The sequence below is a fragment of the Mastigoproctus giganteus genome, chromosome 7 (genome assembly GCF_048544385.1).
Source record: "Mastigoproctus giganteus isolate SK-2022 chromosome 7, ASM4854438v1, whole genome shotgun sequence".
Taxonomy (NCBI): Eukaryota; Metazoa; Arthropoda; class Arachnida; order Uropygi; family Thelyphonidae; genus Mastigoproctus; species Mastigoproctus giganteus.
Window position 1 is genome coordinate 88,802,476 of NC_143581.1, and position 13,501 is coordinate 88,815,976.

The 13,501-nt window shown below is 39.7% G+C and overlaps 1 protein-coding gene across 1 annotated transcript in view; it reads right to left on the reverse strand.

Moving 5' to 3' along the window:
- The window catches only part of LOC150083055 (leucine-rich repeat-containing protein 45-like), a 151,345-nt gene that overhangs the window by 73,979 nt on the left and 63,865 nt on the right, over positions 1-13,501 (reverse strand). The window contains exon 5 of the mRNA XM_090378377.1: positions 12,907-12,999. Coding sequence (XP_090234503.1) covers positions 12,907-12,999 — 93 coding nt within the window. The remainder of the gene's footprint in view (positions 1-12,906; positions 13,000-13,501) is intronic.

A 13,501-nucleotide genomic window follows, 5' to 3' on the forward strand; every position in this document is an offset into this window, starting at 1 on the left:
CTACAGTAACTTGATCTTCCCCCGGGGCTTTCTGATTCTTCATTTCTTCAATGCATGTTCTACCTCATCAGGAAGAATATTGGGTATGTCGTATGTGTTGCTACTTTGCAATCCATCTTCCCCACTGCTGGCATCATTCCCCTGCTCCTTGTATAATTCTCTATAGTAGTCTTTTGCTATTTGAATTATGCCTTCTCTGCTGTTTATAAGTACACCATCGCTATTCTTCAGTTTCAGTATCATTTGTCTTTCTGTATTACTGCTCATGGCTGCTGATTTAATTCCTTTGTTTTCTCTTAATGCTTGTTCTACTTTTCTTGTGTTAAATCTTCTTATGTCCTCTCTGAGTTTCTTTCTAATGGCTTTGCATAACTCAGTATACTCAATTTTCTCCCTGTCAGTGTTTTTCTTGCTTTTCATTTGTCGTCTTCGGTTCATCATGACAAGTGTTTCTTGACTCATTTTTTCTTCTTTGGATTTCTTTTTCCCTATAGGTTTCTTGGGCTTTATCACTTTCAAAAAGTTGTAATATTCCTCGTCGATATCTTGGTCCTCAGCAGTCTGCAGAAGCTCATACTTGTTCTTAAGTTCCAGTACATACTGCTTTTTCTCCTCTTCTGTTATCTCAAAGACCTTTGTATTATTTACTCGAGTCAGTTTTTTCCTTTCCTTTCCTTTCCTACATCTATATCAAGTGTACATCTTACCATTCTGTGATCACTTCCAACATTTACCTTATTCAGGAAAGTAACATCATTCACAATATATCTTCTGTTAGTGAGGATGAAGTCGATTTCATTAGTAGTTAATCCATTTGGACTCTTCCATGTCCACTTTCTGTTCACCCTTTTCTTGAAAAAAAGTGTTCATTACTGACAATCCTTGAGATTCTACAAATTCCACAAGTCTTTCACCTCTTTCATTTCTTTCACCAATTCCAAAATTTCCTATTGTTCCCCTTTCTGCGCTGTTTTGTCTTTTTCCAACCTTAGCATTGAAGTCTCCCATAATAATAGTGTAGTGGGTTTTATGCTCATCTAGAAGACTCTCAATATCGGTATACATTTCTTCAACCTCTTCATTATCATGGCTCGATGTTGGTGCATAAATCATTATAATCTTTAGCTTGTATCTCTTAGAAATCTTGAGTATTAGTCTTGACAATCTTGGTGATGTACTTTTGAATTCCAAAATGTTGTTTTTAAAATCTTTATGGACCAGAAACCCAACTCCACCTTCACTCCTTTCACTGTTTCCATTGGTGTACAGCAGATTTCCACTTGATAAACTTATAAGTGATTCAATTCTTCTTCTTGTTTCAGCCAAACCGATGATATTCCAATTCACATTTTCCAATTCCTTTTCCAGCTCTAATATCCTGTCTTCACCAATGAGTGTTCTTACGTTATAACAGGCCAGGTTCAGTTTCCGTGCATGTCAGCCTGGTCGTACCCAGAGATTCTTAGCACCCTCTGCTTCCACTCTGATCCTCTCGCTGCCGTAAGAGGGAGAGTGAAAGCTGCTGGGGACTGAGGGCCATTTGTTTCGTTGTGCTTTCATGTGTTGGAGGGTTTGGTCTTTTCCTCTTCACGCTGACCAGGCATCTTGAACATTAAAATCACCAAGGAAAATTACCTCACTATTAGGAAATTTGGACTGGAGAAAGTCAAGTTGCAAGGAGAGGAAGTCAAAGAGCTCCAAGTGATTAGTGGAGTTGAGAGAACAGTAGAGATAGGAGATGAATTTGATACAATGAGGTAGAGAGATTTTAAGCCAGAGAAGATTCCAAATTACCAGTTTTCTGACAGTGAATATCGGAACAGACATATGCACAAGTACCACCTTTGAGGAGAAAGGAATCATACAGCGAATAATTTGGGCAACTGAGATGAGCAGTATATGAATCAACTGATAACTGAAATTCTGTCAGAAAAAGTACATGGGGTTTGGCAGACTGCAAGTGGAAATTGACATTGTTGAGATTAGAATTGAGACCATGTATATTTGTAAAATGAACTAGGAAGTGTTTGGGAGGTTTAGATCTTTTCGCAGATAAGCTTACTCTATTAATGTGACAATTCATAGTGCATTCAATAGTAAGCAAAAGCGGGGGGGGGGGGACACGCTGTATGAAGTAATGAAATTTTTGGATATGGCATACACATGGTAAGAATATACCCTGATTCTAGACATAACGTGGCCTCAACAATGCCCACTGCATATACACTACTCGGCTCTCTCCAATCACCATCTGGCAGAGTAGAGGTAGCAAGATTATACACTAGCTGATCCGGAAGCCTCCTAAAGAGTTACCAATAGGTTTGGTCCGGTGTACTAACTAGCGGACTGCCTGCAAACACTGTTTTAGAGCCGTACCCTCGAAATGTAAGGAAGATTGGATCTCGCCATGATGTTCATCATAACCTCATAGGTCATCAGTCATACTGCATGATGGAAGAGTTGACCGGAACTTAGCTCTGGAGACTAAACATGGGTTCCACCACTACAAGCCTCCAATAAGCAAAGTGGTGGTATTGCACCAGTTGATGAGAGTCATCTACCACCTAGTATTGCGTGGTAACACAGAGGGGTAGCATTCCTCCATGTGGTGTGTGTGTGTGTGTGTGTGTGTGTGCACCACACCTCGACCCCTGCTTATGTTGGTTCACACCTGGGTGGTCACCCACAGTGTGCTTGTGCATGGAGGTTATACCCAGAATTACTAACAGTCCTACCATTGTGAAGATGCAAGCAGAGGATTTGGCTGTCACAGACCATCCAGCCTTCACCGAAATTGGGTCTACTTGACTTGAGTGTCACCCGAATATCAGTTTCATCAGCGTTTCAGACTCCCAGGTAGCCAGTACAGCTTATCTAGCGTATCTGAGAGAATGTCTGTGACATCCTCAAGGACCAAGGATCTCTCATTCCCTCATTTTCATGTAATTCTGGTATCCTGTTAATGTGTTGTTCTCAGACATATATAAGCTGATGGAAATGGCAAAGTGTTGTGGTAGTAGATACATCAGGGAGGGGTCGCTTATATATGACAAGATCACCTCTTGTTAGAGTAATGAAGACTTATACAAAATTTGAAAATACAATAATTAATCAATTTACTTATAAAAGGAGATTAGCTGGTATGCTAGCAGAATTTTCTCTAGAATGGAAAGATGACAATGAGAGCTCATCTCTATTTCTAAACAGAGTGAATTTGTTTTTATAAAAATGTTTATATCTCAGACATTCTACAGAAAGACACATTCTACAAAGGGTACTAGGAAAGTTTTGCAATACAGCTTTGTTTATTTAATTTTTTCAAAGTAATTTCCTCTACATTCAATACACCTCTCCATCCTCCGAAACCAATCTTTAAACCAGTTCTGCCAAGTTTCACTAGGGAGTAAAGCACACTCGTTGTCCCAAGCCCGTAGAAGGTCCTCATCACTGGAAAACCGCCTCCCTTTTAGCTTCATTTTCACATGCGGGAACAGTGCAAAGTCGCAGGGAGCAAGGTCTGGTCTGTAGGGAGGGTGCTCGAGAAGTTTCAGTCCTGTCGTGGTCAAATATTCGGTGCAGGCTTTGGCGCGGTGAGCTGCAGCATTATCGTGATGGAGGTACCAGGTGTCCATTCTTGACTTTGGCCGCAGGTTCTTCATAGATCCAATGACTTTAGGCAGGCATTGTTCAGTATACCACTTAGCTGTGACTGTCTTCTGCGTGTCCAAAACGACACGTTCCACAATTCCACTCGATTTGAAAAATACAGCTATCATTTTCTTCTTTACAGATCGGGATTTTCTGACAATTACGGGTGTGTCGTCATCATCAAAGACCCAAACTTTGTTTTGAGCCTTGGTCGGCAGATCGTAATAGTACAGCCAAGTCTCGTCACCTGTCACGATGTTGTTCACATACCGAGATTGTCCCTTATCAAACTTTTTTAACATCTCCCAGCACCAAGTCACACGTCCTGTCATCTGCTCTTCAGTCAGTTGATGGCACCCAGAGAGAACAAGGTTTCTTCACGTGCAAATGATCTTGCAGAATCGAACGAATTTCTGGTTAGAATTTTTTTCAGCCTGGACTGTACTTGTTAACAGGAGAGATTGCTTCTACAGGGATGGGATACAATTAAATAGAAAGGGTGCAAGAATATTTGCTGATGCTATCGAGGCAGTGTTAGGTGGGTCGGAAAACTGCTAGCTTGGGGGGAGACAAAGACCAATAGATTGACAGTAGCCACTGGCAGAGGTGAAAGAGATTCTTGCACTGCTTCTATTAGAATGAGCAGAAGCCTGAAAAACAAGATGCATGGTATTTCAGAGACTGCTGGGAGCCATTGCGGTACAAGTAAACACATGGGTTGTGTTAGGGTAGCTAAGAATAGAAACAGGTGCAGGTATACTTGCGTGTACACCAATGCTAGGAGTTTAGTAAATAAATTTGATGAATTTGAGGTATTGCTCAAAACATCGAAGGCAGATATTGTTGGGATATCAGAGACGTGGTGTCACACAGATATAAGGGATGCAGAACTGCAATTTGGGGAGTACAACGTCTACAGAAAGGATAGACAGGATAGGAAGGGAGGAGGGGTTATGTTATTAGTTAAGAAACACATAAAAACCAAGGAAGTGAAGCCAGTCGACATCGCTGGACAGTGCAGTGTGGAGTCAGTTTGGTGTGACATAAACATTGGGAGATCAAAATTGAGAGTAGGAGTGTGCTATAGGCCTAATGACTCTGATGAGTATAATAAGGAACTGTACAGGGAAATAGAGTGGGCCAGTAAATCAGAGTGTCTTATAATGGGAGATTTTAATTTCCCAGATATTGACTGGAATTTGGGGGCTGGTTACTCACACACTAGCAGGACTTTTGTGGATTTATTGGATGATTGTTTTCTACATCAGCATGTTCGGGAGGCAACTAGAGGGAGTAATACTCTTGATTTGATTATCAGCAGTGATTCTTCATGCATTAAGAATCTGCAGATAAATGAACCACTAGGTGGCAGTGATCACAGTGTGCTGAAGTGGGATTTACTCAAAGAGGTAACTACCATTAGGGGTAAAGGGAAGGGTTATTGCTTCCGTAAAGGCGACTACGATGGACTGAGACAGTATTTAAATTCTATACAGTGGGACCAACTGATGATGTTACCAACAGCAAATTCAAAATGGGAAGCATTCAAAGAACTTATCTTGGAAGCTACTAGGCTTTACATACCAACTAAGAAATATTGTTCAAGGTTTAGGCCAAAATGGATGTCAGATGAACTAATGAGGCATATGGCAGAGAAGAAAAATGCATGGGATACATACAAATCAACACATGACACAGAAGCCTATGACAGATACAAGTCGATATGCAACCAAGTTACAAAGGAGGTTAGGCAGGCGAAGGCAGATTACGAGAAATCCTTGGCAAGGGATGCAAAGAAAAACAGCAAAGAGTTCTTTACTTATGTAAACTCTAGAAGGAAGGGGATGAATCAGATTGGTCCACTTGATATTGATGGGTCAAGTGTTGATGATCCTGCTCAGGTAGCTAACAAACTAAATGAATATTTTGCATCGACATTCACACATGAGGAGTTATTCAGCGAGGGGAATGCCAGAGGTGTATTCAACTCTAGCAGTAAGCTACAGAATCTTGAAATAACTGGGAGTAAAGTGGAGGAGAAACTGTTGAAGATAAACACAAGAAAGGCACCTGGGGTGGATGGGATCTATCCAAAGGAAGTAAGCAAACCTTTAGCCATAATTATGAGAGCTTCCTTGGACTCAGGGGAGGTACCCATAGACTGGAAATGTGCAAATGTGACCCCAATTCACAAAGGAGGATCAAAGGCTGACACAAGTAATTATAGACCTGTGAGCTTAACTTCTGTTCCAGGAAAATTAATGGAGGCACTGGTTAAAGAAGCACTGCAGGATCATTTAGACAAGACTTCAGTTATAGCTCAGACACAGCATGGTTTTGTTAAGGGGAAGTCTTGCCTGACCAACTTGATTGGATACTATGATGCAGTCACAAAAGAACTGGATGCAGGGAATAACTTTGATATTATATACTTGGATCTTAGAAAGGCTTTTGATACTGTTGCACATGGAAGACTGCTACACAAATTGGAGCAGTGTGACATTGGAGGCAAATTGCTGCTATGGATAAAGGGGTGGTTGAGGGGGAGAAGACAGAGAGTGGTAATCAATGGACACTGCTCATCGTGGACTGATGTTATTAGTGGAGTCCCTCAGGGCTCAGTGTTGGGTCCATTATTGTTTTCTGTATTTATAAATGATATTGATGATGGTATATCGGGCTTAATGTCCAAGTTTGCAGACGATACAAAGGTTAGCAGGGTTGTCAAGGACACTACTGACACTATGCTGCTGCAACAGGATCTGGAAAGGTTGAGCAGATGGGCTGAGAGGTGGCAAATGAAGTTTAACATTGATAAATGTAAAGTACTACATATGGGAAACAGCAACCCCAGAGCAACGTATCAACTCTGTGGTACTACACTGACAGTGGTAGAGAATGAAAGGGACTTGGGGGTGGTTGTGCAGGCAGATATGAAGTTCTCTGAGCAGTGCAGATGGGCTGCAAGAGTAGCTCATGGAGTGTTGTCAATGATATACAGGAATTTTTCCAGCAGGGATAAGGAGGTGATTATTCCATTGTATAAGGCGATGGTCAGGCCACACCTAGAGTACTGTATACAGGTCTGGAGACCTCATTTCAAGAAGGATGTAGAGCTGCTGGAACGAGTACAGAGAAGGGCAACAAGATTAGTGAATGGAACAAAGGGGTGCTCTTACGAAGAAAGGCTTAAGTTTTGCAAATTACAGTGTCTGGAGACTAGGCACCAGCGAGGTGATCTGATAGAGGTGTATAAAGCCTTGAATGGTTTAAGCATGCTCAATGCTGATGGGATTCTTCCTCTAGCTCAGAGAAATCACCTGAGAGGGCATAAATTCAAATTGAGGAAAGACAGATGTAGGATAGACGTGCGGAAATTTGCCTTTAGCCAGCGGGTGGTTGGTTGGTGGAACAGACTTCCATCCCTTGTGGTGGAGGTTGATAGCCTAAATAAGTTTAAGGCTCAGCTGGACAGGTATTTTGAACGAACAGAGGGGTGAAGTGGAAGTGGTTTTTTTTTTTTTGTTTTTTTTTTTGGCTGATGCTGAATAAGCTTGCTTTCTTGCATCAAATGCCTCTACTAATGCTAATGCTAATGCTAATTTAGGCCCAGAGTATCCTCTATCTGTTGGTAGGTCACTCGCCTGTTTTCGTCAAGCATTTTCCTCACAGCAGTAACGTTTTCCTCCGTAACTAACGTTCGTGGCCTTACCGGCCTCTCCGAATCCTCCAGAGTGAAATTTCCCCTTTGGAATTCTGTATACCACCTGAATATCATTGTACGATGTGGACAATCATCATCTAGTGCAAGACTCATTTCTTCTAAGCACTGGTCTATGGTTAAACCACGCACGAAATCATACCGCAAAACTGTCCTTATCTCATTTCGTGACCACGATGCCATCGCAAGCACTTTACACTCTCACTACTAATGAATAACTGAGCCCATCGACTTGGCGCGGCGGCTACTATGCACGTATGAACATGTCTCAACATGCAGCAACAAGCAGCTTCCTGTGATTCATTGTTGCATCATATTGCAAAACTTTCCTAGTACCCTTTGTATATCTTCTATTTGGGAAGCACCTGAGGACGAATGTCAATTCTTAAAGAAGATATCACAAATTATTATTATTAGTACTATTATTATTATTATTAGTCATATGGTGCAAGGAAGCCTGATGCTTATGCTGCACAGGCCAAAAAAAATTTTCCTATTACCCTGAGAGAGAGAGAGAGAGAGAGAGAGAGAGAGAGAGAGAGAGAGAGAGAGAGAGAGAGAGAGAGAGAGAGAGAGAGAGAGAGAGAGAGAGAGAGAGAGAGAGAGAAAAGTAGAAAGGAATCACCAAGAAAGAGAAGAATCCAGACCCTGGGTGTGCCAAGCCCATACTCACCAGATGTGACCCCTGGGGTAATGTTAATGATGCTTTAAGAAAGGATACAAAAGTTGAGCAAATTAAGCTTGAAAGTGCTCACTTCTGCAAGCTGCACAGATGTGATATCAGTACTGATGCATCATGACTAAACAGTCATGGCTGGCACAACAGATCAGTTAAAGAGGGTTGTAGAAGAGAGTAAACAAAACTTATGGAATGAGCGTGCAATGACATTAGCACTAGTAGAGGCACATGATGCAAGAAAGCAAGCTTATACAGCAGCATCAGCCAAAAAAAAAACATTCCCATTTCACTGATCCATTGATTCGAAATGTTTGTCTAGTTCTGCCTTGAATTTATTTAAGCTATCAACCTCCACAACAGATGGAAGTTTGTTCCAGCAATCAACTACCCGCTAGCTAAAGGCAAACCTCCACACATCTATTCTACAACTGTCTTTCCTCAGAAGAATCTATGCCCCCTCAGGTTTGTAATCTAGAAACAGGAAGAATCTCATCAGCATTGAGTCTGCTCAATCCATTCAAGGCCTTATACACCTCAATCAGATTGCCTCGCAGGTGCCTAGTCTCCAGAAGCTGCAATTTGTAGAACTAAAGCCTTTCTTCATAAGAGCATCCTTTGTTCCCGTCACCAGTCTTGCTGCCCTTCTCTGTACTCGTTCTAGCAACTATACACCCTTCCAGACCTGTACACAGTACTCAATGTGTGGTCTGACCATTGGCCTGACGTAGTGGAGTGGTCAGGAGCACAAGTGCATATGCACACGTTGTTTGAGTGGACCAGGGTTCAAGCCCAAACTACTAAATACGATTTAACATTTGTATTGATTGATTTATTGTAAACTCCACTGAACTGGTGGTCGTGCCAGAGTACAAATAGGAACATTAATATTGCCTAATACAAAGGGATAATCACCTTGTTATCCCTGCTCGCAAAATTCCTGTATATCATTGACAAGACAGCATGATCTACTCTAGCAGCCTGTCTGCACTACTTAGAAAACTTCATATCTGATTGCACAATTACCTCCAGGTCTCTTTCATTCTCCACTACCCTGAGTGTAACACCATATAGTTGGTACATTTCTCTGGGGTTACTGCTACCCATATGCAGTACTTTGCATTTTTCAATGTTAAACTTCAGTTTCCACTTCTCTGCCCATCTACCCAACTTTTCTAGATCCTGTTGTAGCAGCCTGCTATCATTACTGTTATTAACAACTCTGCCAACCTTTGTATCATCTGCAAACTTTGACATTAAGCTTAATATACCTGCATTAATATCATTTTTAAATATACAAAACAACAATGGGCCCAACACTGAACGCTGAGGAACACACTAATAACATTAGTCCATGTACAGCAGTACCCATTGATCAACACTCTGTCTTCTCACGCTCAACCATCCTTTTATCCATTGTAGCAAACTTGCCCTTAATGCCATACTGCTCCAATTTGTACAATAGTATTGCATGTGGTCTGACCAAAAGCTTTCCTGAAATCCAAGTATACGATATCAAAATTATGTTTTGCATCCAGTTCCTATGTGACGACATCGCAGTATCCAATCAAACGATTAGACAAGGCTTCCCCTTGACAAACCCATGCTCTGTCTGAATTATTACTGCTGTCTTGTCTAGATGATCCTGCAATGCTTCTTTAACCAGTGACTCCATTATTTTCAGTGGAACAAAAGTCAAACTAACAGGTCTGTAATTACTAATGTCACCCTTTGAATCGGATCTAAATTTGCACATATCCAGCCCTTGGGAATTTCTCCCAAGTCCAAGGATGCTCTCATAATTATGGCTAAGGGTTTGCTTGCTTACTTTGCTGCCTCCTTTAATATATATCTAGATGGAACCCATCCACCCCAGGTGCCTTTCTTATGTTTAACTTCAACAATTTCTCCTCCACTTTGCTCTCACTTATTACAAAATCATTTAACTCCCTGTTAGAGTCTGATAAACATCTGGCCATCTCCTCCTGATGTGTGAATGTAGATGCAAAATACTCATTTATTTTGGCAGCTATCTGAGAATAATCATCTACAATCAAACCATTGATATCAAGTGGACCAATCTGATTCATCCAAAGATTTTTCATAATCTGCCTTTGCTTGCCTAACCTCCTTTGTGACTGGATTACAACTAGCTTGTATCAACCATAGGCTTCCGTGTCGTCTGACAATTTATGTGCATCCAATGCATTTTTCTTCTCTGCCACGAGTCTTATTAGTTCATCTGACATCCATTTGGGCCTGAACCTAGAGCAGTATTTCTTAGTTGGACCAACCTAGTAGCTTCCAAATTTACTTCCTTGAATGCATCCCATTTAGAATTTGCTATTGGTAACATCATCAGTTGGTCCCACTGTACAGAACCAAAAAAATCTCTGAGACCATTGTAGTCACCTTTACAGAAGCAAAAACCCATCCCTTTACCCCTGATGGTAGTTACATCTTTAAGTAAATCCCACATCAGTACACTGTGATAACTGCCACCTAGTGGTTCCTTTATCTGCAGATTCTTAATGCATGAATAATCACTGCTGATAATCATATCAAGAATGTTACTCCCTCTTGTTGCCTCTCTAACATGCTGCTGTAGAAAACAGTCATCCAATAAATCCACAAAAGCCTTGCTAGTGTGCAAGTTTCCAACCTACAATTTCCAGTCTATATCTGGGAAGTTAAAATCCCCCATTATAAGACACTCTGATTTACTGGCCCACTATTTCTCTGTATAATTGTTCATTGTACTCATCAGAGTCATTAGACCCATAACAAACTGCTACCCTCATTTTTGCTTTCCCAGTGCTTATGTCACACCAAACAGACTCAACGTTGTACTGTCCATCTATATAAACTGGATGCACTTTCTTAGATTTTATGTGTTTCTTAACTAACATCATAACCTCTTCTCCCTTCCTATTCTGTCTATCCTTTCTGTACACATTGTACTCCAGAAATACCAATTCTGCATTTCTTATATCTGAGTGGTACCACGTCTCTGATATCCCAACAATATTCGCCTTGGATGTCTTAACCAGCACTTCAAATTCATTAAATTTATTTACTATACTCCTAGCATTGGTGTACATGCACCTGTTCTTACTCTTAGTTACTCTAACACAGCCCATGTATTTACTTGTTTCACAACTGTCAACAGTTCCTGAAACCCCCAGCAACTGGTTTTCCGTGCTGCTGCTGCTCATTCCAATAGAAATAGTGCAAGAATCATTTCCACCTCTGCCTGCGGCCAGTTAATCTATTAGTCTGTGAATCCCTCTAAGATAGCAGTTTTCCGATATACCTAATATTGCCTTGATAGCATCAGCAAATATTCTTGCACCCCTTCTATTTAAGTGTAACCCATCCCTGTAGAAGCAGCTTCTCCTCTTAACAAGCAGAGACCACACTGAGAAAAATTCTATCCCATGAGCCCTGCACAATCTCTCGAGGGTCGAATTGATTGACAAGGTTTTCATCATATGCTCCCTCCTGACGTGTCTGGGCAGGAATGCAGATACTTTCAAATTTAACCCTAACTTCCGACTTTTTTTTTGCAATGACCTGTACTTGCTTAGTAAATCCGCAGATCTCTTACACTTAATGTCATTAGTGCCAACACGTACAACTATATCACTTTTGTGCCCTTAAAAGATGATATCTGCTCTACAATGTGATCAACTTTTGCCTGTGGAAACGCTGCAGAGCATCCAGCAACTCTTTAGCTCTCTTGTGTTAAAGTGTTTTGGGTTCCCATAACAATCAGAATAAAGATTCGGTTGTTATTTAGCTCTTTCAGATGCTACACTTGGTAGTAATCTGAAGCCATTGTAAAAAGTAATTGAAGTAATTTGGCCATAGTTAAAGAGGTATTTGCAAAACTGATTAAGATCACAAAACAACAAAAAAAAATTTATTTTTTTTTTTTCATTTTCTTTTAGTGTGAGACAATGATAAATTGACCACACATGACGATAATAAACACCTTCATTGCCTTTTATATTTGTGAGGGTCTTTTATGTGTGCCTTGAGGTGCACCACTTCAGTGTTGCTCTCGGGCACTAGAACAAGTAGGTACTGCTTTTTAGTAAATGAATTTCATCTGTGAAGGATCATCACTTCAAGTAACACTGGCATCTATTGTTTGTAGTGTTCTAACATCAACAGATGCATTTGTATGAATTCAGAATCCACACCACTTGAGAATTCTATTTCAGTATGAGATAACATATTATAAAGAGCTGATTCAATGTTATCAGCTTCAGTGTACTGTCCATCCTTGTTCCTTTTCAGTCCTGATGTACCAGGCTGTGGATCCATTACAGCAAACCTTTAGGGTAAAATTTTATAGAAAAACACTTTTTACACAAAATTTTATCAGTAGATAAATAATGCTCTCTAGACAGCACAATTGATGTTAAGCAAAATCCCAGCCGTAATACCTCCAGTTCACTCAGTGTGCTGATATCACTCAATTTTTCACTTCATGTGCTTTTCATTTTACAGTCCTCATTTATTGACGACAATTGAATGGATGCATATTTGCACTGAGGTCCAAAAACTGTAGTTCGTTTTGACACCTGTTTGCATTCTGGAAGCAACCATGTTAATTTAACTAGAATATTGATCTCATTATACTGCTGTGGCAATCTGCGTTAATTTATTTTTGTACCTGTATTTCACAGAACTTAAAATTCAGGCTTTAAGATGGATTTAAATACAGAAATCTGAAAGACAAGCAGGTTTATTTAGTAACTGGGACTGTTTAGGTCAAATTATATAACCAATAAACTAATTAAACATTTCATGTAAAAGTGCCCTTTATTAAATATTATTATTTAATAATACTTACTTCTTCAAACTGTAAAATTTGCATATCCAGGTTCTGAATTCTATCATTTAGTCTTTTTTCCACTTCAGATGATTCATTTTTAATTCTAAGAATCTATAAAAATAAATAACAATACAATGGTAAATGCAATGGTAAAAATAAATGCTAGTATATAATAAGAAAGTTCAAATAAAGTTTATGCAGTAAAATAAAAAATATATATAATAAAATAAAATTATCATTGCAGAAATTGAACACTACATGATTGAAGAACATACATACATATTACAAAAGTAATATATATCTACCTTAACAGTTTTAATAGCTTTCTACTTTTGTAAAGAGTATTAATTCCTAAATTCGATATTCCTATAATTATTTATATTCCTATAAATGTGTATATATCGCCAGATAGTAATAGATGTAATTGATACTACCATGTTGGACTGTGATAAGCAATGACATGAATCTACGTGTATTAAATAAGCAAAAAAAAAAAAAAAAAAAAGATTTAATCAAATTTTATATACAGAGTGTCCTTGAAATTGAAGTTGGTATTTATTGAGGGAATGGTTCATTAAAATAGAAGAAGAAAAGTTTACACTCAGTTTGAAGT